General features: G+C 47.0%; 1 protein-coding gene across 1 annotated transcript; it reads right to left on the reverse strand.

Moving 5' to 3' along the window:
- Positions 1–25,658, reverse strand: CHRNB1 (cholinergic receptor nicotinic beta 1 subunit). The gene is made up of 11 exons (XM_083581036.1): positions 25,530–25,658; positions 23,078–23,217; positions 16,878–16,922; positions 15,358–15,467; positions 14,022–14,130; positions 13,395–13,542; positions 11,640–11,831; positions 9,581–9,804; positions 6,092–6,261; positions 3,699–3,846; positions 1–1,100 (listed from the first exon to the last, which is right to left on the reverse strand). The coding sequence occupies exons 1-11, from the start codon at positions 25,579–25,581 to the stop codon at positions 960–962; spliced, it is 1,479 nt and encodes a 492-aa protein (XP_083437162.1). The 5' UTR covers positions 25,582–25,658; the 3' UTR covers positions 1–959.
- Positions 25,659–27,955: the final 2,297 nt, after the last annotated feature.

Below are 27,955 nucleotides of genomic sequence, written 5' to 3' on the forward strand. Positions count from 1 at the left end.
TTTTATTATTCATTTCTTTATTTGTTGCATTTATATCCCCCAAGGAGCTCAAGGTTCTTCCTCCCCTCCTCATTTAATCCCCACAACAATCTTGCGAGGTAGTCTAGGCTGAGAAAGGCAGCGGCTGGACAAAGGTCACCCAGTGAGAGTCCCAGTGGGGGTGTGGCTTGAGGAGAGGGCGTGGCCTTGTAGAGTCCCAGTGGGTGTGGCTTGAGGAGAGGGTGTGGCCTTGTAGAGTCCCAGTGGGCGTGGCTTGAGGAGAGGGTGTGGCCTTGTGGAATCCCAGTGGGTGTGGCTTGAGGAGAGGGCGTGGCCTTGTAGAGTCCCAGTGGGCGTGGCTTGAGGAGAGGGTGTGGCCTTGTGGAATCCCAGTGGGTGTGGCTTGAGGAGAGGGCGTGGCCTTGTAGAGTCCCAGTGGGCGTGGCTTGAGGAGAGGGTGTGGCCTTGTGGAATCCCAGTGGGTGGAGCTTGAGGAGAGGGTGTGGCCTTGTGGAATCCCAGTGGGTGTGGCTTGAAGAGAGGGAGTGGCCTTGTGGAATCACAGTGAGGGCGTGGCTTGAGGAGAGGGTGTGGCCTTTTGGAATCCCCGTGGGTGCGGCTTGAGGAGAGGGTGTGGCCTTTTGGAATCCCAGTGGGTGTGGCTTGAGAGGGTGCGGCCTTTTGGAATCCCAGTGGGTGTGGCTTAAGAGGGTGTGGTATTGTACAGTCTGTGTAGGGGTGTGGCTTGAGGAGAGGGCGTGGCCTTGTAGAGTCCCAGTGGGTGTGGCTTGCAGAGAGGGTGTGGCCTAGGGTCTGAATAGAGAGGCTTAGGGGGCTGTATTTGACCCTGAGGTTCCCCAGACCCACCCCATAGGGATGTGGGCATGAGCTTGTTCTTCACATCCTGTCGCCGTGTCGGCGGGAGTCAACGGTTGGACCACCCAACCCATTATTCCGGTGGGGCGAAGGAGGCCGTGGGCTCAGGGGAAGGGCTGGTCGGGGGGCAGGTGGAAGCTGGCGTCCAGGAAGATGCTGAAGGTGCCCAGCGTGGTGAAGATGATGAAGGTCCAGAAAAAGAGGCGGTCCACCACGATGGCGACGTATTCCCAGTCCTTCTTCAGCTGCAAGGGAAGGAGGAAGCAGGTCACAGAAAGGTCGAATCGGGAGGGACCCCCAAAGGTCATCCAGCCTAACCCCCTGAGAGACAGGAATCGGAGCTGCTTGACAGGTGTCCATCCAACCTTTGCATAAAAGCTTCCATCACCTTTGGCGGGCGTCTGTTCCACAGCCAAACAGCTCGGACCCTCAGAAGGTTCATCCTGGTTTTAATAATTTAATAATAATTTATTATTTGTACCCCGCCCATCTGGCTGGTTTTCCCCAGCCACTCTGGGCGGCTTCCAAAAAAGACCAAAAATACACTAAAATGTCACACATTAAAAACTACTACTACTACTAATAATTATACCCCGGCTATCTGGCTGTGTTTCCCCAGCCTCTCTGGGCGGCTTCCAACAGAACACTAAAATACAATAGCCTATTAAACATTAAAAGCTTCCCTAAACAGGGCTGCCTTCAGATGTCTTCTAAATGCCAGGTAGTTGTTTATTTCCTTGACATCTGCTGGGAGGGCGTTCCACAGGGCAGGCGCCACCACCGAAAAGGCCCTCTGCCTGGTTCCCTGTAACCTCACTTCTCGCAATGAGGGAACCGCCAGAAGGCCCTCAGCGCTGGACCTCAGTGTCCGGGCAGAACGATGAGGGTGGAGATGCTCCTTCAGATATACTGGGCTGACGCCGTTTAGGGCTTTCAAAGTCAGCCCCAACACTTTGAATTGTGCTTGGAAATGTACTGGGAGCCAATGTAGGTCTTTCAAGACCAGTGTTATGTGGTCCCGGCGGCCGCTCCCAGTCCCCAGTCTAGCCCCACATAGAGCGCATGGCAGTAGTCCAAGCGGGAGATAACTAGAGCATGCACCACACTGGCGAGATAGTCTGCGGGCAGGGAGGGTCTCATCCTGCGTACCAGATGGAGCTGGCAGACAGCTGCCCTGGACCCAGAATTAACCTGCGCCTCCATGGACAGCGGTGAGCCCAGAATGACTCCCAGGCTGCGCACCTGGTCCTTCAGGGGCACAGTTGCCCCATTCAGGACCAGGGAGTCCTCCACACCTGCCCGCCTCCCGTACTTCTGTCTTGTCAGGATTCAACCTCAATCCATTAGCCACCATCCATCCTCCAACCGCCTGGAATCTCCTCCCTTGTAACTTGAATCTGTTGGTTTTGGGGGTCCTGCCCTCCGGAAAAACCTTTGTTCCCTCTTCCACGTGGAAGCCCACCAGGTATTTGAAGGTGGCTATTGTATCTCATGGGACGCGGGTGGCGCTGTGGGTAATTGTATGGTCGGCGGTTTGAATCCCCATGGCGGGTTGAGCTCCCGTCTTTCGGTCCCAGCTCCTGCCCACCTAGCAGTTCGAAAGCACCCCTAAGTGCAAGTAGATAAATAGGTACCGCTTTATAGCGGGAAGGTAACGGCGTTTCCATGCACTGCGCTGGTGCTGGCTCGCCAGAGCAGCTTCGTCACGCTGGCCACGTGACCCGGAGATGTCTTCGGACAGCGCTGGCTCCCGGCCTCTTAAGCGAGATGAGCGCACAACCCCAGAGTCGGTCACGACTGGCCCGTACGGGCAAGGGTACCTTTTGCATCTCATGATGCAATAGAGTGTCCCATGGACTGCAAGAAGATCAAACCTCTCCATTCTTAGGGAAATCAGCCCTGAGTGCTCCCTGGAAGGACAGATCCTGAAGCTGAGGCTCCAAGACTTTGGCCACCTCATCAGAAGAGAAGACTCCCTGGAAAAGACCCTGATGTTGGGAAAGATGGAGGGCACAAGGAGAAGGGGACGACAGAGGATGAGATGGTGGGACAGTGTTCTCGAAGCTGCCAGCATGAGTTTGACCAAACTGCGGGAGGCAGTGGAAGACAGGAGTTCCTGGCGTGCTCTGGTCCAGGGGGCCACGAAGAGGCAGACACCACTAAACGACTAAACGACAACAACAACAACAAATTGCATCTCATCTCGGTCTCCCTCTATCCAGGCAAAACATGCCCAGATCCTTCCATCCTTCCCCATAATGCTTGGTTTCTTCTGGAAGAACTCACCTCATCATATATTGGACAAACAGGCCAAACCTTACGCCAAAGAATAAACGGACATCAATCGGACATCAAGAATCACAAGACAGAGAAACCAGTAGGAGAACACTTCAATCTCCCAGGACATTCTATACAAGATCTCAAAGTAGCTGTATTACTACAAAGGAATTTCAGAAATAGACTGGAAAGAGAAGCTGCTGAATTGCAACTCATTACCAAACTTAAAACCATGGAGAGACCTGGTCTGAACAAAGACATTGGATTCTTATCTCATTATACATGACAAAGCCATTTTTCACCTTCTCACCCCTTGCTTTTTCCTGTAAGACCTATTGCAGTCGTTAAGAGTCGTCAACAGGCTCATCACAGCTATCTGCCAATCACCCATTCCCACCACCCTTCTGAGTAATACCCCTCCCCACCTTCTCACTATATAGAAGGATCTGGCAACTTCTGTTTCAGTGTATCTGAAGAAGTGTGCATGCACACGAAAGCTCATACCAAGAACTAACTTAGTTGGTCTTTAAGGTGCTACTGGAAGGAAAAAAAAATTTTGTTTTCACCTCATCATAGTCATCCTGCTCCTGCAGCTGTTCTGCTATGTAGGTGATGGCGTCCATGGCGGCCTTCAAGTCTGGCGGGAGCGCAATGCAGTGACTGGGGCCGTCAATGTACTTCTTCATATCCGCGGGGAATGCCTCTGGCTGGTACCTGCGGGAGATTTGCCGTCAAACCTAACAATGCATATTCTCGTTAATTAACGAGTCTAGCAGCGGTTCTCAACCTGCGGGTCCCCAGATGTTGTTGGACTACAACTCCCATCATCCCTGACCACTGGTCTGAGTGGCTAGGAATGATGGGAGTTGTAGTCCAACAACATTTGGGGACCCACAGGTTGAGAACCATTGGTCTAGGGCGTGGGTAGGCAAACTAAGGCCCGGGGGCCGGATCCGGCCCAATCGCCTTCTCAATCTGGCCTGCGGACGGTCCAGGAATCAGCGTGTTTTTTACACGAGTAGAATGTGTCCTTTTATTTAAAATGCATCGCTGGGTTATTTGTGGGGCATAGGAATTCGTTCATTTTTTCCCTTCAAAATACAGTCTGGCCCCCCACAAGGTCTGAGGGACGGTGGACCGGCCCCCTGCTGAAAAAGTTTGCTGACTCTTGGTTTAGGGGCTAACAACCACAGAGATTGAATTCCTAGATAGGCAGACTCAGACCATAGGAATGCGATTGGTGGAGAGAGAGAACTCTGTGTGATGTCATTTCCCCCGTTTCCAGTGGCTGGAAGAAACGAGAGATATAAACCCTTATCCTCTCTCTCTCTCTCTCTGCTCTTTTGCACCATATTTTTGATTGGGGTGGATGTCTGTCTCAACTCTCCCTGAGCACAGACACAATTTTACTATTCAACTATGTATTTTGTAACCTAGAAGTATTTTTTCACCTGCGTTGTGTTTGCTGCTGTTGGGCGCTGAAAATGAGTGCAAGACTTTTAAGTAAGTAAACCCCAATTTAAACTTACTTTACGGTCATTCTTTTATCAAGCAGGTAACTCCAAAAGTGGCAGCTTTCAGCCTTTCCTAAGCTTCTGTTTTCCTGCCAAGGGGTGATCATCTAAAAGTTCTGCCCACGTTCCAAATGCAAACATCAAGCTGATTATTCAAGCTGACCCCACACATGTGAGAGTCTGGAAGGATATTTGTAATTAATATATCCTCTCCCATGTAAATCAATCAGTTAGCAGAGCATGAGACTCTGAATTTCAGGGTCGAGGGTTTGAGCCCCACGTTGGGCAAAAGACCCCCGCACTGCGGATGACCCTCCTATGAAAACCTTGAAAGGGTGAGAATGGAAGAAGGAGTCCACCATTGATAGAACAAGCTGAGACCGCCATCTTCCCCTGGCTCAAGCCTATTCTTTTAAGGGAGCTATTCAAGAGTAAGGGACGCGGGTGGTGCTGTGGGTTAAGCCACAGAGCCTAGGACTTGCCGATCAGAAGGTCAGCGGTTCGAATCCCCGTGACGGGGTGAGCTCCCGTTGCTCGGTCCCTGCTCCTGCCAACCTAGCAGTTCGAAAGCACGTCAAAGTGCAAGTAGATAAATAGGTACCACTCTGGCGGGGAGGTAAACGGCGTTTCTGTGCGCTGCTCTGGTTCGCCAGAAGCGGCTTAGTCATGCTGGCCACATGACCCGGAAGCTGTACGCCGGCTCCCTTGGCCAGTAAAGCGAGATGAGCGCCGCAACCCCAGAGTCGGTCACGACTGGACCTAATGGTCAGGGGTCCCTTTATTCAAGAGTAGCAAATATTTCTCAAATGGGGAGGGCCCTCCTTTTTCAAAAAAAATCCAATTAGTCCTGAAAAGTGCCAGGGTGAAAATATTTCCCCATTTGGAGTGACGACAACACTGGCTCTTGCTCTCAACGGGCTTTGAAAACCTCTTAACTGGCTTTACTGTCAACATCACCAAATCGGATTTGCAATTTGCAAGGAAATCGGGAATGCTCTTCGGACTCTACCTGGCGACGCAATCCTGGATAAAGTCTCACTGACTGGGAGTCTGGGGCGAGTCTCCGTACTCGAACCCATAAGGGGAATTCCCCCCCCCCCACAATTACCACCACCACAATTTCAGAACTACAGTGGTACCTCAGGTTAAGTAATTAATTCGTTCCGGAGGTCCGTACTTCAACTGAAACTGTTCTTAACCTGAAGCAGCACTTTAGCTAATGGGGCCTCCTGCTGCTGCCGCGCCGCTGGAGCACGATTTCTGTTCTCAACCTGAAGCAAAGTTCTTAACCTGAAGCACTATTTCTGGGTTAGCGGAGTGTGTAACCTGAAGCGTATGTAACCTGAAGCATATGTAACCTGAGGTACCACTGTACCTAGCAACAACCTCTCTCTCGTTCATCCCACCAGTGTCAAATTGTTGGCACCGGGTCAGGGCCTCTTCACCTGTTGGGTTTGGGGAACAGAAAATCGTAGGCAGGGGTGCGGATAAAATACTCGTCCGTCCGGCGGTTGCTTTTCACCATGGTCTCTTGTTTGGGGTGTGCAGGTTTCAGGAGCGTCTCTGGCTTGGGGCGCCGCAAGCCCAAATACCGGGGGAGTGTGTGGATGAAGATCTAGAGAAGGAGGGAGAGAGAGGAAGAGAGAGTACATTTCCTCGCATCCCCCCCCCCACATTTCTGCTTAAGGGATGCCAGCGAGGCAGAAGGTATTGGTAAGAGGGTGGCCGTCTCTATAATAATAATAATAATAAAATTAATTTATTTTACTTTTAGTAAATGTTTATTAAATTTTTTCCATCTTAGTAAAAAAAAATAAATCAAAAAAGGAAAAAAAGAAAAAATTAAAAAACACATAAAGTTTACAATCCATATTTTCAATGACATATTTCCCTGACTTCCCCACACCTCCCCTTCTTATATTCCAATTCAAATTGTTAGTTCAGCAAGTTCTTATCCCCAATTTTTGACCTTTTTATATTTAGTTCATTTTGAATAAAAAACCCATTTTAACTTATAAACATCCCTATTTATACATCAGTACTCATTCTTAAAACCTTTTTCTAAAGTCGACCCAAATTCCCTTCCACGAATTCCCCAATTTTCTTACTAATAGCAAAACAAAATAAAAGAAAAACAGATTATAGTTATACACCCTTTGGATTCTCAAACCCCGCCACCCGCTTTCCCGGTTTCGATCCCCAACAAATGTCCATCAGTCTTAGTCTACTATCAGCCTGGAGACCTCACATCCGAGGCTCTTCATAATAAAAATAATAAATAATAATAAAATATTAATAATAAAATTTATTTATACCCCGTCCTCTCCGGCCAGAGCTGGGCTCAGGGCAGCTAACACCAGTAAAAATTACAGTAAGAACATAGTAGCGGGGGGGGACGACGACACCAATTTAAAATACAGGTTAAAATGCAATTTAAAATGCAGCCTCGTTTTAAAAGTAGCCCATAGATCAAAACCATAAGGGGAGGGAAACATAAGGGTCAGACTGAGTCCAAGCCAAAGGCCAGAGGCCAAAAGCAGAACTATATAGATGCTTTTATATAATCGTGGCTGGGGAAACCCAGCCAGATGGGCGGGGTATAAATAATAAATTATTATTATTATTATTATTATTATTATTATTATTATTATTATTCTGACAGCTGGTGGTAGTCCCGATGGCCTTTAATGGCTGTGCATCTCTCCCCGGCCTTTTGTCACCTCACGCTCATTGCAGTCTGAAAGGCAAAATAATGTAATATGAAGCTTGCTGGATCTATCCAATGACCTATGTAGTCCAACATGCTGCCATCACAGAGTATGACCAGATGTCTCTGGGGAACCCACGAGCAGGACCCGAGTTCGAGAGCCACGCTCCCCGCCTGCGGTTTCCAGCAACTGTTCTTCAGAAGGATCGCTGCCTCTGACCGTGGAGGCAAAACACAGCCATTCCGGCTAGTAGCCATCAATAGCACCCTCTTCCTCCATGAACGTGCCCAGTTCTCTTTTAAAGCCACCCAGATTGGGAACCGCCGCTCCGTCCTGTGGCAGGGAGTTCCACAGTTCACAGCTGGTCCCAAGCACGGTTCTGCCGGCCAGTTTCTTCCTCCTCGCCCCCCTGCCCCACCACCCGATCACTTTCCTTTTAAGACGCAGCTGTTCTCCCACTGCCCCTTCAAGCGATGGCACTCTTCCCGTGGGATTTGCTGCCCAAGCACAAATGCATGTTTTGCTAGACAAGGACTAGTACACAGCGACCTCCTTCTGCCTCTCTTTTTCTACCATGCTACAACACGCTAAGCAGAAATGTGTCTGAGGACTCAGGCACCCTTTTTTGAGACTGCCAACTCTCATTTTGCTCTAAGTTTGAAGTTGTCTTCTATATACTACATTGCTATATTTGCTGCCTGCACTGAAATGTGAGTAAACTTTTTTTAACTAAAAACATTTGTTTCATTCTCTCTCTTTGTGTTTATACTTTTCAAGTTTATCATTTATTTTACAATCCATTTAACATTTCAAAGTTTGACTTCCTTCCTCTTCTTTCTGCAGTTCCTTAAATTTATTTTTAAATATTTTCTACATAACCAAATTAATTTAATTATTGACTTTAAATACATACTCTTATGAAACTGCAGGTTGTTACAATAATCCTGCCAATGTTTTCATCTGTTTGCAATTTATCTGCAAATATTCAATAAACCGTTTTCCTTCTTTTATAAAAAGTTTGTTGTTTTGATTTCTTATTCTTCTGGTAAGTTTTGCCATTTCTGCATATTCCAGAAGTTTTTGTATCCATTCTTCCTTTGCTGGGACTTCTGCTTCTTCCCGCTTTTGGGCAAGTAGCATTATTACTGCTGTAGTATAGCATACATAAATAGATTTCTATATAATTTAGGTAGTTCTGTCCCAAAAGTAAAGCTTCTGGTGTGTGTGTGTGTTTTTACAAAAGTTATTTTGAACATCCTTTTCAATTCATTTGCTCCAATGGCGATGGCGAGGCGAAGCAGACCACAAATAAAAGTGGACAAAAAGATATCGTTGCCTTATTCCTAAACTTAATTACACGGCAAAACGTATAAGTGTCTTTACTCTGCTAGAAAGGCTTCGCAGCCTGTTTACTTTTTGTATTTCTCCCCCACGTGAGATAGGAGGTTTAAATTTTAGATCACCAGTGTCGAAGCAATGATTCTTCAACATCAGCTTCGTTGGACTGGTCATGTTGTGATGATTGTCTTCCAAAGCAACTACCGTATTTTTTGCTCTATAAGACTCACTTTTCCCCTCCTAAAAAGTAAGGGGAAATGTGTGTGCGTCTTATGGAGCGAATGCAGGCTGCGCAGCTATCCCAGAAGCCAGAACAGCAAGAGGGATTGCTGCTTTCACTGCGCAGCGATCCCTCTTGCTGTTCTGGCTTCTGAGATTCAGAATATTTTTTTTTCTTGTTTTCCTCCTCCAAAAACTAGGTGCGTCTTGTGGTCTGGTGCGTCTTATAGAGCGAAAAGTACGGTACTCTATTCCCAGCTTAAAAATGGAAAGCGTAATGCTGGTGGTCAACAAAAGAGGTTCAAAGACTCACTCAAGGCAATTTTTAAAAATGTAGTATAAAGACTGACAACTGGGAAACACTTGCCCTTGAGCGCTCCAGTTGGAGAACAGCCTTTACCAAAGGTGTCGTGGGCTTTGAAGACACTTAAACTCAGGACGCAAGGGGGAAACGTGCTAGGTGGAAGGAAGGCTTGGCAAATCCACACCGTGATCAACTCCCGCCCGGAAACCAATGTCCCCACTGTGGAAGGACGTGTGGGTCCAGAACTGGCCTCCACAGTCACTTATGGACTCATTGTTAAAACCGTGTTTATGGAAGACAATCTTACTCGGCTACGAGGGATCGCCAAAGAAGAAGAATTTTTAGTGTCTATCTCCCCCACATACCTGTCGCACCCAGAAGGGCATCTCATGGGTGTTGGGTGAGCGATGGTGCAGGTTGAGAACGACCACACTGAGGATGACGGACAAAGTCACGAGACTCATGGTGAACATGAGGTATTTCACGATGATGGGCACCGCCAAGGATGTCTCTGGGACCTTGTCGGCCAGCAGGAGGAGGAAGACGGTGAGGGTGAGGAGAGCAAAGATGGAGAGGGTCATCTTCTCGCCTGAGGAAGGGAGGCGGAGGAGAACATGAGCAGTACTGTTTTGGGGTGACAGGGGGTGGGCAGGTCTGGAGGACTCCCTGGTCCTGAATGGGGAACTGTGCCCCTGAAGGACCAGGTGCGCAGCCTGGGAGTCATTCTGGACTCACAGCTGTCCATGGAGGTGCAGGTCAGTTCTGTGTCCAGGGCAGCTGTTTATCAGCTCCATCTGGTACGCAGGATGAGACCCTACCTGCCTGCGGAATGTCTCACCAGAGTGGTGCATGCTCTGGTTATCTCCCACTTGGACTACTGAAATGTGCTCTACGTGGGGCTACCTTTGAAGGTGACCCGGAAACTACAACTAATCCAGAATGCGGCAGCCAGACTGGGGACTGGGAGCGGCCGCTGAGACCACATAACACCGTTTTGAAAGACCTTCATTGGTTCCCAGGACGTTTCCGAGCACAATTCAAAGTGTTGGCGTTGACCCTTAAAGCCCTAAACGGCCTTGGTCCAGTAGACCTGAAGGAGTGTCTCCACCCCCATTGTCCATCCCGGACACTGAAGTCCAGCGCCGAGGGCCTTCTGGCTGTTCCCTCCCTGCAAGAAGCAAAGCTACAGGGAACCAGGCAGCGGGCCTTCTCGGTGGTGGCACCTGCCCTGTGGAACACCCTCCCACCAGATTTCAAGTAAATAAACAACTATCTGACTTTTAGAAGACATCTGAAGGCAGCCCTGTTTAGGGAAGCTTTTAAAATTTGGTGAATTATTGTATTTTAATATTTTTCTGGATGCCGCCCAGAGTGCCTGGGGAAACCCAGCCAGATGGGAGGGGTATAAATAATAAATTATTCCCCTCCTCCTCCTCCTCCTCCTCCTCCTCCTCCTCCTCCTTCTTCCCCTCCCTATTACACCAAGCCGACATATGCTTCTTTTGGGAAACCCACAAGCAGGATTCGAACACAATCCTCTCCCTTCCTCTGGTTTTCTGCATCCAGCATTTCTGCCCCCAGTCGCGGAGGCAGGTCATAGCCATTGTGGCTCATAGCCGCTGGATAGCCTGAAACCTCCATTAATTCATCTCCTCCTCTGGTGAAGCCAGTTGGGTTGGTGAGCATTGCCGCCTCCTGTGGCAGGGAGTTCCCCAGGTTAACCACACACTGCGTTAAAAATTCATCCGTTTTATCCATACCAAACCTCCCTCGCCTTTTCTCTAAAGAGTCCCCCATGCGAAGGTGTGTCGAATTGTACAGCTTTCAAATTCCGAAAGTGAGGGCTGCTCAAAAGTTGCAGCGTGACATGGGAAGTCGACATATATTTCGGTTAATTTGATATCATTTAGTTTTGCTTGGGAAGTAAAATGTCTGCAAGGCTGCATAGAAATCATTAAAAATGACCGACAAGCTCTTGCAGTTATTAATAGCATTTAAAATTAATATTATTCATCACTATTATTTAGCATTACCTGACATTTTCAGAAGGTAAGATTAAAACTCGTCGGTTTTCTGAAAGCAGTTTATGTGCTTCTGCCTCAAGCTCAGTGTTGTCCGATCACAGAAACAATAGCAGATTTGAATTCCTCACACCCAAAAACATACTTTTAAGGACCCCGCCCCCTGAAGAAATTTGCAAAAATTTAGTTTCACCTCCTAAAATGGCACGCCCTGCCCAAACCTTTCCTCCTAGGGGACTCACTCAATTTTTCTCGCCTTTTTCTGAATGCTTTCCCCAGCTTTGCAATATCCCTCTTTGAGGAGGGCGTCAGGCTCAGCTAAGCCCATCCCACAGGGTGTAATAACACCTAACAGCCTGAAGGTGTCGCTCAAGAGTGGCTCTCTTTTTTCCTGGCTACCCACCAGCATCCGGCGGGAGATAGAAGACAAAGATGGCCAGGATGGTAATCAAGATGCAGGGGATGATGACGTTGATGAGGTAGAAGAGGGGCTTCCTCCGAATGATGAGGTAGAAGGTGATGTCCTCATACAGGGGGTCTCCCGGGAGGGTGTTTTTGCGGGACGGTTTGTGCCGGATCTCCCACTGCCCGTTGTCTGACGAAGGAAAAGACACAAAAGAAGTGAACTTGGAGGAAATTGAAGTCAAACACAACCATGCGTGATTCCTAGTTAGTGCATGAAGGGGTTAAGATAATAGAGCTGTTTTCCTAGACTCAGCTAGGTCACGCCCACTCTTCCTCCTGGCGAGGGAGGAAGTGAAACCTTCCTCTCTCACTCTCTCCTCACCATGTAGCTAACCAAGGAAGACGTGCCTAAGCAAGCTTTCCGCATTCTCTGCAATTCCGAGAGTATTCTGCCTGTGTTCTCCATTGCCGCTGCTTGGATAAACGCATGAATCTAACCTTTAGAATGTTTTGTAAGTAAAGCATTTTAAACTTAGGAGGAATTAAAGAAGCTTTTAATGAGGGTGAAAGAGGAGAGTGCAAAATATGGTTTAAAGCTCAACATCAAAAAAACGAAGATCATGGCCACTGTGCCCATCACCTCCTGGCAAATAGAAGGGGAAGAAATGGAGGCAGTGAGAGATTTTACTTTCTTGGGCTCCATGATCACTGCAGATGGTGACAGCAGCCACAAAATTAAAAGACGCCTGCTTCTTGGGAGAAAACCTAGCAAACCTAGACAGCATCTTGAAAAGCAGAGACATCACCTTGGCAACAAAGGTCCATATAGTAAAAGCTCTGGTTTTCCCAGTAGTGATGTATGGAAGTGAGAGCTGGACCATAAAGAAGGCTGATGGCCGAAGAATGGATGCTTTTGAATTCTGGTGCTGGAGGAGACTCTGGAGAGTCCCATGGACTGCAAGAAGATCAAACCTCTCCATTCTGAAGGAAATCAGCCCTGAGTGCTCACTGGAAGGACAGATCCTGAAGCTGAGGCTCCAAGACTTTGGCCACCTCATGAGAAGAGAAGACTCCCTGGAAAAGACCCTGATGTTGGGAAAGATGGAGGGCACAAGGAGAAGGGGACGACGGAGGAGATGATTGGATAGTGTTCTCGAAGGGACCAGCATGAGTTTGACCAAACTGCGGGAGGCAGTGGAAGACAGGAGTGCCTGGCGTGCTCTGGTCCAGGGGGTCACGAAGAGTTGGACACGACTAAACGACTAAACAACAACAGCTTGTTGTCTCTTCGGTGCAAGAGGGGAGTGCAGCATGCAACTAAACAGGACAAAAGGATCTTAACAACCTATATTCCTGATACTATACTGCTGCTTGACTTTTGCAAATCTAAACTCTGCTACTGGGCATTCTCTGCCGGATCCGGCCCAATCGGTTCTCAATCTGGCCCATGGACGGTCCGGGAATCAGCATGTTTTTACATGAGGAGAATGTGTCCTTTTATTTAAAATGCTTCTCTGGGTTATTTGTGGGGCATAGGAATTCGTTCATTTTTATTTCCCCCCCAAATATAGTCCGGCCCCTCACAAGGTCTGAGGGACAGTGGACCGGCCCCCTGCTGAAAAAGTTTGCTGACCCCTGGTCTAAGTTGTCTTTTGGGTCATCCCTTGGGGGGGGGGGTCTAGGGCTGATTTTACCCTTCCTCGTCTAGCCAGCCCCCGCCACCCGCATTTTCCCAGAATCCACCATTCCTCACCGATAAACGTGTTCTCGTAGATGATAATCTCCTTCACCTCCAGCCCATCCTCACTGACCGGGTGGAGAAGGGTGATTTCCGAGGTGTCGTAAGTGTATGAGCGGAAAACCATCGTGCAGTTTTGCCAGTCGAAGGGGAAGTAGGTTACCTGCCGCACAAATACACCCCCCCCAAAAAAAAACGAGAGAAGAAAACGCTGTCGTTTTTAAAATTTACAGTACTATCATGCTCTGTATATTTGTATTTTCTTTTTCCCCCTGAGTCGGACACGACTAAACAACAACAACAACAAAAACTAAATTTGGGGGCACTGGGCAAATCTTTGCACCCCGGCGGCGCATATTCATTTTATAGTACAGTGCTACCTCGGGTTAAGTACTTAATTCATTCCGGAGGTCCGTTCTTAATCTGAAACTGTTCTTAACCTGAAGCACCACTTTAGCTAATGGGGCCTCCTGCTGCCGCCGGAGCACGATTTCTGTTCTCATCCTGAAGCAAAGTTCTTAACCTGAAGCACTATTTCTGGCTTAGTGGAGTGTGCAGCCTGAAGCGTCTGTAACCCGAGGTACCACTGTATTTGTAACCACATCTCATTTATTTATTTTTTATAAAGAAAATCTCACTCACCTGGATACTGCAACTGCTCTTGTAAATGGCTGGCGGCTGCCACCGGACGACTCCTTTGTGGTTCACCAGGACGTTGATTGACAACGCAATGTCAAAGTTGCCATCGTTGCTGGACAGGGTGAATAAGGGACAAAAACAAGGTTAAGCCGGTGCTTCAGGCCAATAGCCCTTCTAGTCCGGCCTCCTTTTCACACAGCCACACGCCTGTATGGGAAACCCGCGAGCTGGATCCGAGTGCGAGAGCTCTCTCCCCTCTTGTGGTTTAGAGAACTGTTTGGTTTCAGGGAGAGACGAGGAGGAGGTACGTCTCCAAGCACAATTCAAAGGGTTGGTGCTGACCTTGAAAGCCCTAAATGGCCTCAAAGGCCCAGTAGACCTGAAGGAGCGTCTCCACCCCGGACACCTGGGTCCATCTCCGAGGGCCTTCTGGCGGTTCCCTCCCTGAGAGAAGTGAGGTTGCAGGGAACCAGGCACAGGGCCTTCTCGGTGGTGGCTCCCTCCCTGTGGAACGCCCTCCCAGCAGATGTCAAGGAAATAAACAACTACCTGACTTTTAGAAGACATCTGAAGGCAGCCCAGTTTAGGGAAGTTTGTAATGTTTGATGTTTTATCGTGTTTTTAATATTTTGCTAGAAGCCGCCCAGAGTGGCTGGGGAAACCCAGCCAGATAGGTGGGGTATAAATATTAAATTATTCTTATAGAAGTCTATACCAAAGGGCCTGGAATGGAGAAATAATAATAATAATAATAATAATAATAATAATAATAATAATAATAATAATTTTTTATTTATACCCCGCCCATCTGGGCCCGCTTCCAACAAAACACTAAAATACAATAACCTATTAAACATTAAAAGCTTCCCTAAACCGGGCTGCCTTCAGAAAGAAGGCAGAGACATGTTTTTCTCCCTCTCCTCCCATAACGCTCGAATTTGTGGACGCCCAACGAAACTGAACGATGGGAGATTCAGGACAGGACTTTTTCACTTTTAATCTGCGGAACTCCCTGCCACAGGAGGAGGAGATGGCCACCGTCGAGAATGGCTTTAGAAAACGATTGGACCAGTTCATGGAGGAGAAGGTTTGTCAATGGCTTGAGAGCCGAAGAAGCGGCTGCTGAGTCAGGCCAGTGCCCCATAATAATAATTTAATAATAATTTATTATTTATACACTGCCCTTCTGGCTGGGTCTCCCGAGATGCCCATTATGAGAAGGTTGTATTATCGCGTTATATGGGAAGGCGAGGGATCCCTGGTGGGAACAGCCCCTCCCTTCCCCGCAGGTCGCTTCCTTTTGACAGAGCCAAGGTTCCTAGTCCTCATCGCCACTCACTTGTTCATGAGGACGATATCCGGGAGCCAGACCTCTTCTGAGAAAAGCCTGATGGAGGTGATGCCGTCATAGTCGTCGGGGTCCCAGACGAGGCGGTAGTCGGTCCACGTCTGATACCCACACAGAGAGAAAAATACGTATTTTATCTCGAGAGGGAGATGAGAGAGTCATAAGAGGACAGGTAAAAGGAAGGTTATCGTTGGTGCTAACCTTGAAAGCCCTAAACAGCCTCAAAGGCCCAGTAGACCTGAAGGAGCATCTCCACCCCCATCGTTCAGCCCAGACACTGAGGTCCAGCTCCAAGGGCCTTCTGGCGGTTCCCTCGCTGCGAGAAGTGAGGTTACAGGGAACCAGGCAGAGGGCCTTCTCGGTGGTGGCACCCGCCCTGTGGAACGTCCTCCCACTAGATGTCAAGGAAATAAGCAGCTATCTGACTTTTAGAAGACATCTGAAGGCAGCCCTGTTTAGGGAAGCTTTTAATGTTTAATAGGTTATTGTATTTTAATATTCTGTTGGAAGCTGCCCAGAGTTGCTGGGGAAACCCAGCCAGATGGGCAGGGTATAAATAAATTATTATTATTATTATTATTATTATTATTAATCGCTCCTGGAAAAGTTCCAGTAGACAAAGCATTGCCTGATGGTTTCTGAACATCCTCTCAAGCAGGCAAGTCCAAAGTCTGTTCCGGCGGCCTAATCTGGCCCGCCGGTCAATCAAATCTGGCCCCCGTGGCAGTATATGTCCTCGGGTAAAATTGTAAAAAAAGGCTCAACAACATCAGGGTTGAAATATACTTGGAGTTGAGGGTGGATTTCATGCTCTTTATTCAGCTCATAGTAGTGAGGAATGAAAGTTCCCCCATAATGTCTGCTTTATATACATTATTTACACAATGGGCCGCATGTGATTGGCTAATTCTGGGATTCTCCTGTAGGCCAATCAGGTTGCGGATTCACTTCCACCTGGAGCTGGATTGGGTGGCTCCTGTGGACCAATCAAACTTCTGCATTCTGGATCCTATTGTTCTAGGACCATTCAGACTGCTGCATTCTGGATCCTATTGTTCTAGAACCAATCAGACTGCTGCATTCTGGATCCTATTGTTCTAGAACCAATCAGACTGCTGCATTCTGGATCCTATTGTTCTAGGGCCAATCAGACTGCTGCATTTTGGATCCTATTCAACTCAGTACATAACAAGGGTGAAATTGTAAAAAAAAGCTCAGCAACTGCAGGGAAAACGTCAATCCTAAAAAAAGCTCAACATTGGGGTAAAACTGTAGAAAAAGCTCATCAACTTTGGTTGGCCCTCACACATGTTCACTCCATCAAATCTGGGCCCGTTTGAAAAAAGTTTGGGCGCCCCTGGTGGAATTCTGTGCCTTTGGAAATGCAGTTGTAGGAGACCCCTTGGAACAAAACTGAATTTGGATCCCTTTCTGGCGCTTACCCCAAAAGGGGAGAAGCGTTCTTTTGTCAGGGAGGCAAAGAGAGAGAAAGAGATTTCATTTTCACCTACCAGATCCAAATAGACTTTGGTCGTCAGTTCCTCATCTTTCTCTGCCTGAAGAAACAAAGAAGAAAAGAAAAGGATTGTCCGATTTTTCAGAGCGCTAACGGTTGGCACAGTCAGAGGTGCCATGTTTGCAAGAAACCAATCTTTTAGTATGGCGGCAGCTACACTCGGAACTCCCTGCCACTTGAGCCCTTCACGGTACTCTATTCAGCACCTGCTAAAAATATTCTCATTCAGGCAAGTTTTTAACCTGTTAACTTTGTGCATATTTTAAACCAGAGGTGAGCAAGCTTTTGCAGCAGGGGGCCGGTCCACTGACCTTGTGGGGGGCCGGACTATATTTTGGGGGGGAAATATGAAAGAAATTCCTATGCCCCACAAATAACCCAGAGATGCATTTTAAATAAAAGGACACATTCTACTCATGTAAAAACACGCTGATTCCGCATCGTGCAGTGTATAAACGTTATGTAATCATATAAATGAAACCCACCCACCCTGAGTATTTATGCAGTAATTTACAGCCAGATCTCGCTGGACTGATGCTTGCAAGCTTCATGCATACTCATCATCATCATCAAAATAATAATAATAATAATAATAATAATAATAATAATAATAATTTATTATTTATACCCTGCCCATCTGGCTGGGTTTCCCCAGCCACTCTGGGCGGCTTCCAACTGAACACTAAAATACAATAACCTATTAAACATTAAAAGCTTCCCTAAACAGGCCTGCCTTCAGATGTCTTCTAAAAGTTTGGTAGTTATTTTTCTCTTTGACATCTGGTGGGAGGGCATTCCACAGGGCGGACGCCACCACCAAGAAGGCCCTCTGCCTGGTTCCCTGTAACCTCACTTCTCGCAGGGAGGGAATAGCCGAGATACCACTGTAATAGTAATAAAAAAGGGATAAAACATAAAACATTAAAAATGTTCTTGATCCAGACTGCCTTCAGATACCTTCTAAAAGTCAGGTAGCTGTTTATCTCCTTGACATCTGGTGGGAGGGCGTTCCACAGGGCGGACGCCACCACCAAGAAGGCCCTCTGCCTGGTTCCCTGTAACCTCACTTCTCGCAGGGAGGGAACCGCCAGAAGGCCCTCAGCGCTGGACCTCAGTGTCCGGGCAGAACGATGGGGGTGGAGATGCTCCTTCAGGTCTACTGGGCCTTTGAGGCCGTTTAGGGCTTTCAAGGTCGGCACCAACACTTTGAATTGGTTCCCTGTAACTTGGCTTCTCGCAGCGAGGGAAGCACCAGAATAAATTAATTCTTGCCCATCTGGAGATGGAAGGTGTTATAAGAATTTAAGGTCTCAAATATATAAAGTAAATGTTCATAAATGTAAACACATACATAAGTATATAAACCACGTGTCTGAAATAGTACAGGAGAACAATCCTGAAGTCACTTTGACTCTCCCAAATTGACCTGAAATAATCTTCTGCAAGGAGGGAGGAAATGGGGAAAGCCTTCCTGTTGTCTTTTCGCTTACAAATCCTGTCTTAAGGGTGTATTTGTGTAGGAATAGGGTGAGCCTGTGACCTAGATTCAGGAACTAAAGTATTAACCACCACAAAAGAATGGCCAGGCTGCCCAGGTAAAGCAATCAGGGACCATTATCAGGTACCCTGGCAGACAGGATTTCCGCTGTAGACCGCCTCCTTCTGTGATGTAGGTGTGATGTTTTGGGCTACAGGGTGGGCAGTTTCAAGAGTCTATATAAGGCCTTGCGCACCATTGTTCAGGGTTCCTCCTCCCTCCTGCGTGTGGTGAATGAGGACCCTGTTGCAACAGTTTAATAAAGATCAGGCTTACTAGCTGCTTTGTTTCTCAATATTCTCTGGTTAGCCTCTGTTATTTCCTCCTACCAATAGGGAACCCACTTGAGGACTCTATACGGGCTCTTGGAGACCCCATAAGGGAAAAGGAGCAGGGTTTTTCCTCTTTAACAAGACTAAGTTTGTTTTTGTTTTTTATCAAAGACTAGTTTTTTTCTTAATAAGACTAAGAGTTTTTTTACCAAAAAATTAGGTTTAAAATTGAGGCTCGTCTTATACAGTGCTACCTCAGGTTACATATGCTTCAGGTTACATACGCTTCAGGTTACAGACTCCGCTAACCCAGAAATAGTGCTTCAGGTTAAGAACTTTGCTTCAGGATGAGAACAGAAATCATGCTCCGGCGGCGCGGCAGCAGCAGGAGGCCCCATTAGCTAAAGTGGTGCTTCAGGTTAAGAACAGTTTCAGGTTAAGAACGGACCTCCGGAATGAATTAAGTACTTAACCCGAGGTACCACTGTATACTGAGGGATGTTTTCTTAATTTGGAGTCCTCCAAAACATGGGGGCGTCTTATTCACGGAAAAACACGGTAAATTATAATTTGAATTTGCTGGTGACTCTATCCCATGGGTAGGCAAACTAAGGACCGGGGGCCAGATCTGGCCCAATTGCCTTCTCAATCCGGCCCACGGACAGTCCGGGAATCAGCGTGTTCTTACATGAGTAGAATGTGTGCTTTTATTTAAAATGCCTCTCTGGGTTATTTGTGGGGCATAGGAATTGGTTCATTATTATTTTTTCCGAAATATAGTCCACCCTGCCCCCTGCAAGGTCTGAGGGTCAGTGGATCGGCCCCCTGTTGAAAACGTTTGCTGACCCCTGCTCTATCCCAACTAGAAATATCGAAATAACGACAGTCTGGAAGGGCAGCTGAAACTGCACTTGGAGATGTGCTTTTATTCTATCTCACTGTTTCTTGGGAAGGAAATTGGGACCATTCGTAGAGGGAGGATGAGCTAAGAGGGACAGAAAGACCTGCCTCCCTTTGTCCTGGGTGGCTCCAGGATTCGGCTATTAATAGCCAGGATCTTCAGCTGTCGAGCTGCCGCCGTTAACTCTTTCCTGGCCCAAGCCCAGAGGAGACATCGAATCACAGGATTGTAGAATTGGACGGGACCCAGTGGTCATCTAGCCCAACCGCCCTGGCCAGACCCCGCCTGGAGTCCTGTTGCGTCCAGTTCTGGGCGCCTTAATTTTAGACGGGTTTCGACAAGCTGGAAGGTGCGCAGAAGAGGGTGACCAAGATGATGAAGGGTCTGGAAACTGAAATTTAGGAGGAACGATTGAGGGAATTGGGTGCTGTTTAGCCTGGAGAAGAGAGGATATGAGAGTCTTCTTCAAAAATCTGAAGGGCTCCTAAAATAGACTCAGAGTCGAGAGTGGATTTCATGCTCTTTATTCAGCTCATAGTGGTGAGGAGGAATGGAAGTTCCCCCAGAATGTCTGCTTTATATGCATTATTTACACAATGGGCCCTGCGTGATTGGCTAATTTCCATTCTTTTACAAAAAGTTTGTTATCTCGATTTCTTATTCTTCGGGTAAGTTTTGCCATTTCTGCATATTTCTTAAGTTTTTGTATCCGTTCTTCCTTTGCTGGGACTTCCGCTTCTTCCCGCTTTTGGGCAAATAGCATTCTTACTGCTGTAGTAGCATACATAAATAGATTTCTATACAATTTAGGTAGTTCTGTCCCAAAAGAAAAGCTTCTGGTTTTTGTTTTACAAACATTTTGAACATCCTTTTCAATTCATTGTATATCATTTCCCGGTAAGCTTTAACCTTGCTACAAGACCACTGCATATGATAAAAAGAAAACCTCCTTTCTCGTTACATTTGCAACACTTGTTTGATTTAGATTTTTGCCAGTTTACTCAGTGTTACATACCAGCAATATATCATTTTCATATACCTAGTTTTCGCCCCATAAGACGCACCTGACTATAAGACGCACCTAGTTTTTAGAGCAGGAAAACAAGAAGAAAAAAAATCTGAATCAAATTTTGTACTAAACTATTTAAAGCGAGCCACGGTCTATAGTGAAGAGAATGGAAAAAGGATAGACGTTCCATTACAATGTAGCTTTTACTGTTATTAATCAAGAATGGTAATAGTCAGGGAGAGAAACCAGAGTTGAGCAAATGAGAAGTACTGGAAAGGGAACCAGTTACCCACTAGGGGAGAGTGGTTCTGTAAGCTTTCAGAATACTCAGAATTAGCCAAATTGACAGACATAGTAAGACAAAAACCAAAAAGTGAAGTAAAAAAAGAATGGGAGTTCAAAATTGGGAAAGGAGTACGACAAGGCTGTATATTTTCTCCCTGCTTATTTAGCTTACATGCAGAATTCATCATGCAAAAGGCTGGGCTGGATGAATCCCAAGCCGGAATTAAGATTGCCGGAAGAAATATCAACAACCTCAGATATGCAGATGACACAACCTTGATGGCAGAAAGTGAGGAGGAATTAAAGAACCTTTTAATGAGGGTGAAAGAGGAGAGCGCAAAATATGGTCTGAAGCTCAATATCAAAAAAACGAAGATCGTGGCCACTGGGCCCATCACCTCCTGGCAAATAGAAGGGGAAGAAATGGAGGCAGTGAGAGATTTTACTTTCTTGGGCTCCATGATCACTGCAGATGGTGACAGCGGCCACGAAATTAAAAGATGCCTGCTTCTTGGGAGAAAAGCAATGACAAACCTAGACAGCATCTTAAAAAGTAGAGACATCACCTTGCCAACAAAGGTCCATATAGTTAAAGCTCTGGTTTTCCCAGTAGTGATGTATGGAAGTGAGAGCTGGACCGTAAAGAAGGCTGATGGCCGAAGAATGGATGCTTTTGAATTCTGGTGCTGGAGGAGACTCTTGAGAGTCCCATGGACTGCAAGAAGATCCAACCTCTCCATTCTGAAGGAAATCAGCCCTGAGTGCTCACTGGAAGGACAGATCCTGAAGCTGAGGCTCCAAGACTTTGGCCACCTCATGAGAAGAGAAGACTCCCTGGAAAAGACCCTGATGTTGGGAAAGATGGAGGGCCCAAGGAGAAGGGGACGACAGAGGACGAGATGGTGGGACAGTGTTCTGGAAGCGACCAGCATGAGTTTGACCAGACTGCGGGAGGCAGTGGAAGACAGGAGGGCCTGGCGTGCTCTGGTCCAGGGGGTCACGAAGAGGTGGACACGACTAAACGACTAAACAACAACAAATGAATACCTCAAAAGTCAAGGTTCAAGGGCAGAAATCCAGCTGAGTTTGGAATAACCTTGTGAAATGAAAGGATAAGAAAGAGGGATTTATATCTAGATGTTAGGATAGAGATGATCAGGAAAACAGGAAAACAGGAAGACACAATGAGAGGTTAAGGAGGTGCTGTGGGACTGGTGGAAGTCAATGTCTTGTTGTGGTTTTAGTGTTTATAGTATTAACTTGCAAGATATGGATTTGTTTTTGTTTTTTTTTAGTTGTTGTTGCTTTCTTTAGTTTTCGAACGTTGGTTTTTGTGTGTTGTGTATTGTTATTTTTCGATATTTTTCGTGTTGTTGTTGTGTGGAAAATATTTTAAAAAAGAATTTGTATAATGAATTATAGCTTTGGAGTGGATTATCAGTGCCGCTTTTCAGCAATGAAGATTAGCTGCTAGGAACATGGTCCACACACACAGACACACAGGATGTCTGGTTATAGTTGTGCAGTTTAATCTGTTCCTGAGCCAGACGGCTGCTCGGTTTTAGCTGAGTTCACTATTACTGGTTTGTGGAGATGCTATGCATGTATTTATGACTAGTTCCGCAAAACTGCTACTTGAAGAAATCCCCAAACTTAATATTTTTAATCTTCAAATGGAGCTCAGAATCCAGTTAGGCAAGAGCCATTTCACTGCGGAATGGACTCCCTAAGAGGGAGGCTTGGAGATTTCGAAGCAGCGATTCGATGGCCACCTGCCAGGGATTCTTTAGCAGCGATTCCTGGTTGGACTGGATGACCTTTGGGGGCCCCAACTCTACAATTCCCGATTCTACGAACCGCCTGCAATGCAGGAATCAGCCCCACATTTTGAACATCCGGACAGGTTCCGTTTAGAGGAAAACCCGGGTTGAATCTAAAGAGACCGACTCTCTGCGTCGCTGTGACATGCACCCGATTTGCACGACGCCCCTTCTGCACTGTCTCCCCCTGCTGTCCCCCTGCGGTATTGCGCCGACAGGAAACGGAAGCCAGGCTGCCCTCTGCAGGCCGAACACGGCAGCAGCAGAAGCAGGGTTCCGATTGGCTGCCATGCCGCCACGCTTCCCCCTGCTGGCAGCTCCAAGTCCTGCACCCTCTCCAAGCCGCGGGGTCCAAAAGACCCTTTGCTCACCAGGCTGATCAGCTGCGAGAGAGACATCCCGATGCGGACGGGGACTCTGTCGCCGACGCTGCGGACAGGCAGGACCGTCGTGGAGTAGTTCTGGGTGAGTTTATCCACCAGGCGGCCCTCGACTTCTGAGCAGCTCACAACTGGAGAGAGAGAGAGAGAGAGAGAGACTCAGTTTGTCTTCTGCAATGGGGCAGATCGCAGGCCATCGGGAACGGCCAACGTTTGAACAGAACCGAGGAGTTGGAAGGGACCCCCAAAGGCCATCTAGCCGAACCCCCCGCAACGCAGCGATTGCATCTGAAGAATACCCAACGGACGTCCAGCCGACCTCTCTTTAAAAGTCTCCGACGAAGCCCAGATTTGTGGCGTCGAAAGGAATTTTTAAAAAGGCTATTTTTAAATTAAATTTCAGTTTTAGAATATTCACTTAAACCACCTTAAACGGCTTCCCTTTCCGTGGTTCATTTTGCAGAACAGAAATCCCTGCGTACTTTACATAAACTGAACCATTTGGTATTCCATCCGTCAAAACTTATTTGCACTGTTGAATTTATCTTCACGCGGCCGGCGTTTTCAAATGGAAGGGATCTCCAAGGATCATGCAGCTGAACCCCCTGCAAATGCAGAAATCACTTCTTCTTCTTCTTCTTCTTTTTTTGACTTAAAAAAAAATTATACAGACAGCAAAACAAAGAAGGCTAACTTAACAATGCCTTCTACAGATAAGAAATGATAATAACTATTACAATAATGAAAATACTAAAAGTACATTTACTTCCGCTTTTAAACTTCTGTTCTGGTTACAATATATTATTATTCTATAAGGATCTAGTATATCCTTTACTGTACCATATATTACCGGTACTTTATTTCCCAAATTCAACCTAACCCTCCCCTCGTCCCCAGGGCCTCCCTTCACCTGTGTGAACAGAAATCACTTCTATTTAGCGCCGACGGCGTCGTCTTGTCTCTCCACCATTTCCGCATCCTGGATCTGCTAACAGTTATTAGGATCCCCGTATCCTAGTTTTTTTACATTTATCCTGGTGTCGAAACGGCTAACTTACCTTACTGCTGGCCTAAAATGTGGAATTTGCATTGTATTATTTGCACCTGAGCCTATCCGTGATTTATCTATTTGTTTGTTAAATTCGTGCCCCATCTGTTCCTCCGAGAAGCTGGCGTTCACGGTTCTCCCCCTCCTCATTTAATCCTCACAGCAAGCCCTGTGAGGTAGGCCAGTGAGTGGGAATTCGAACCCAGCTCTCTCGCGGGTCACGGTGCGGCACTCTAACCACTGCACCGCACTGCCTCTCTTTAGGGATCCTGCAAACCACTCGGAGGTTTGTTTGAAAGAAGAAGCAGAAGCGTTATAATAATATTTTTGATGAAATATAATAATATTATAATTATAATTATAATTTAATAATAATAATAATAATATCGTTATAATAATATTTTTGACCGCCATTTAAAACGACACTCATCGGCGCCGAATTACCCAGCAGCCAGAGAGAGAACAGGGTTAGGCCACCGGCAAAGCAAAGAAAAAACCCAAGATTTTCCAAATAAAATAATAACAATTTGACATTTGGTAATTCAAGAAAAGCACCGATGCAGTTGTAGAAACTTTGTAGGACTTCATTATTCTCCACGCCACGCTTCCCTGAGATATTTCGTTCTCCTTTTATTACTCATCCATCATGTCAGACAATCCGATCAGGTGCACTGCCACGAATCCCTTTCATTTCATTCCCCGAATTTCTCAACTTTATATTCTTTTTATGACACGTTAAGGGAAGGCACAGAGATCTTTCCAGGGCCTCTGGAAACCCCGAATCAATAAACAAGCCTGCTCTCAATTCTCCAGGCTGCAAAAATATATATATATTGAGCAAGGGGGGGTTTCTACAATGATCCGAACGGAGGTTCTTTCGCTCCCTTCTCACACTTATATATTTCTTTTCATTCTCCTCCTCCCCATTTTCTCCACACAACAACCACCCTGTGGCGAGAGGCAATTTTGAATTTATTGCCATTCACGTTTTATGCTGCATTTTACGCCGTGTTTTTCGTTGCATCCATTGTTTTAAATTTGTGGGGGGGAAAGGAATTATCTGTGGGACTGAGTGTAGGTAGGTTTGTATATATTTAAGGACTGCATGAAATGTATGCTTGTATATTCGCAATATGTGTGTATTAATGCTGAATTATTTTAACAATAAAAACTTATTGAAAAAATAAATAAATTTGTTGTTCGCTGCCCTGAGCCCGGTTTTCTGAACCGGGAAGGGCGGGGTATAAATAAAAATTTGCTATTCTTATTAATTATGGGCTCGGGTGGGGGATTCGAATCCGGGCCCCGACACCCTAACCACTGCACCAGCTGCCCCAAACCCCTCTCCCACATCTCAGGCTGAACTTTATTAGGAGGAAAAAGCAAAACACTCACCCAGGGCACAAAGAGACCACAGGAGACCCCAAACGATGGCTTGGCCCGCCATGATATCCCTTGTTTATCGGCAAGGTCCCAGAAGATGTGACCCCCACCTAGCCACCCCCCAGCCCCTTCCCCCAAAGCCATACAAGAGCATCTTATTGGCGTTGGCACCTGTCAGTCAACGGGGAACTGGAACGGACAGCAGGGTTTGTCCGGCGAGCGAAGATTGTGTTACGGGTTGGCATCTCACAGCTGTCGTGGGATTTCCGGCCGGGCCACCTGTTCCCAAAAAGGCCCTCCAGAAAAGGCCTTTATTTCATGTATTTTTTAAAAAGCCTCTCCGGCTGCAGGAATCTCAACCCAGACAGTATAACCAGCCGTATAACCGGCTCGGCCGAACTTCGAGGCCAAAGTGCCAGGCTCTGGCAGGCAGCATTTATGAACCCGGTTCCAAAACGTGGGAATGGATCGTTGGAGAAACTGGAGCCGGAAGAAGAGAGCAGCAGGGATTGGGGAAACCGGGAGCCGGATCCTGTTCTGGAGTTTGGAATGGGGAGGGAAGGCCAGAGATGGAGTCACACTGGACTGGAGCCAAAACTATATATATATATGGAAGAGGCAATGGGTTCCAGCCCAGCTTTGCGTTGGAAAAGGACTCCGGTTCAATCGCTAGGAGCAGATATAAGCAGCTCAGGAGAGCCCTGCTGGATCAAGCCAATAGCCCGTCTAATGACAGAATCTTAGGGATCCCCAAAGGTCATCCATCCCAACCCCGCTGCAATGCAGGAATCTTTTGCCCAATGTGGGATTCGAACCCAGAACCCTGAGGTTAAAAGTCTCACGCTCTACCAACTGAGCTAGTCTCTCTCCAGCATCTCGCCCTCTGAGTGGCCAAGCAGACGCCCATTATGTGAAACCAGGATTCGAACCCAAGTCCGGCTCTCCCCTCCCGTGGCCCCTAACAACTGGCCTTCAAAAGCAGAGCCATCGCGGCTAGTAGCCGCCCCATAGCCTTTATCCTCACTGGGTTTCTCCAGTCCTCTTTTAACGCAGTTAGTTTGGTAGCCGTTGCCGCCTCAAGTGGCAGGGAGTTCCGCAGTTTAACAATGCGCAAAGAAGTCTCGAATCTTCAGCTGCATGGGACGCCCACGAGTCCGAGCCAAGGAGGGAACCTTAAAAAGGTGGCCGGGAAGGAAATCTCCAGCATGTCTGGATTGTAGAATGGTCGAGTTCAGAGGGGCACCTAGGGGTCATCCAGCCGAAACCCCCTGCAATGCTGAAATGACGGCTGACGAATCCCCAACAGGCGGCCACCCAAACCTCCGACGGACAAGAGATGTCACAGAGTTGTACAGTTGTAGTGGGGCCCCCAAAGGTCATCCATCCCAACCCCGCCTCCAGATACTCACAGAGACAAGCCAGGTAGAATAATAGAAACTTTCTTTTTTTTATTATTTCCAGAGTGCAGGACGAAAGGGGTGGGGGGCAAGGAGACTCTCGGCCCATCGCACCAGGTTTATGGGAAGGGGAGGTTTTTAATTTATTGCTGAGAGGGAGCCGGTTTCTCATGCAAGGGAGTCGGGGCCAAAGGCAGAGAGGATTCCTGCAATTATTGCTTTTCTGTGCTGGTTAAAGGGGAGGGGGGAGGAGAAGGCGGGAGTGGGGGCGGAGCCAAGGAGGCCAAGCCCCGCCTCCTCCAGCGGTTGTCAGGTCCCCATGGGTTGTAGCAGAACAGTGGCACACATCTGGGAGCGAAAAGGTGGAGACTTTCTGATCCCAAAATTAAACACGCCCCAAAATGCATTTTTTTCTGACTTCCGATTGAGACGGTGCAACTCAAACTCCCAAACAGGGAGATCTGAAATTTGGAGGGGAATTTATTTCCAAAATATTGGTTCTTCTGCAAAGAGATTTGAAATCCCATTTTCCCATTTCAGATCTGGAAGCAAAATGAAAAGGGTTTTGAAATCTGGGAATCGGGGAGTTTGCTTTTCAGCAGTGCTTTTTTGGGGGGGACACAGGGTTACGCAAACCCCTAAACGTTTTGTGAATCATCGCACTTTTGTCCATATACAGTCTTTTTATTTCCCCCGATTTGAACTATAAAACGGTGGTTTTCTCGAGTCAAAACGAGGGGAACTTCAGTAATCGTTGCAAGTTAGCCACGAGAGTGAAGATATATTGAGAAAAAGTTAAATGATGATAAAAGTGCGTATTGGCAATAAGTAATATGAAATTGAAATAAGGAATAGATGGGAGGTCGGGTCTATAGTGTTAAGAGCAACTTATGTTTTATGGTTTGCTAAGAAAATTTTGTGTTTATTGTTATTCCTGTGTGTAATCCTGTATCTGTGTTTTTTCTCTTTTTTTGCTGTATCAATTAAAAAGAGAGAGATTGTGAGCAACCTGAACATTTTTTAAAGGAAAAAAAAGCACTC

The sequence above is a fragment of the Podarcis filfolensis genome (genome assembly GCF_964270895.1).
Source record: "Podarcis filfolensis genome assembly, chromosome: 13".
Lineage (NCBI taxonomy): Eukaryota > Metazoa > Chordata > Lepidosauria > Squamata > Lacertidae > Podarcis > Podarcis filfolensis.

Excerpts from the sequence above, each read along its gene's own strand:
- CHRNB1 (XM_083581036.1), bottom strand. The coding sequence starts at position 25,581 with ATGGCGGGCCAAGCCATCGTTTGGGGTCTCCTGTGGTCTCTTTGTGCC. Across the intron at positions 9,805-11,639 it reads CTATCTCCCGCCGGATGCTG|GCGAGAAGATGACCCTCTCC; the intron begins GTGGGTAGCCAG and ends TCCCTTCCTCAG. Across the intron at positions 3,847-6,091 it reads CTGTTCCCCAAACCCAACAG|GTACCAGCCAGAGGCATTCC; the intron begins GTGAAGAGGCCC and ends AATCTCCCGCAG.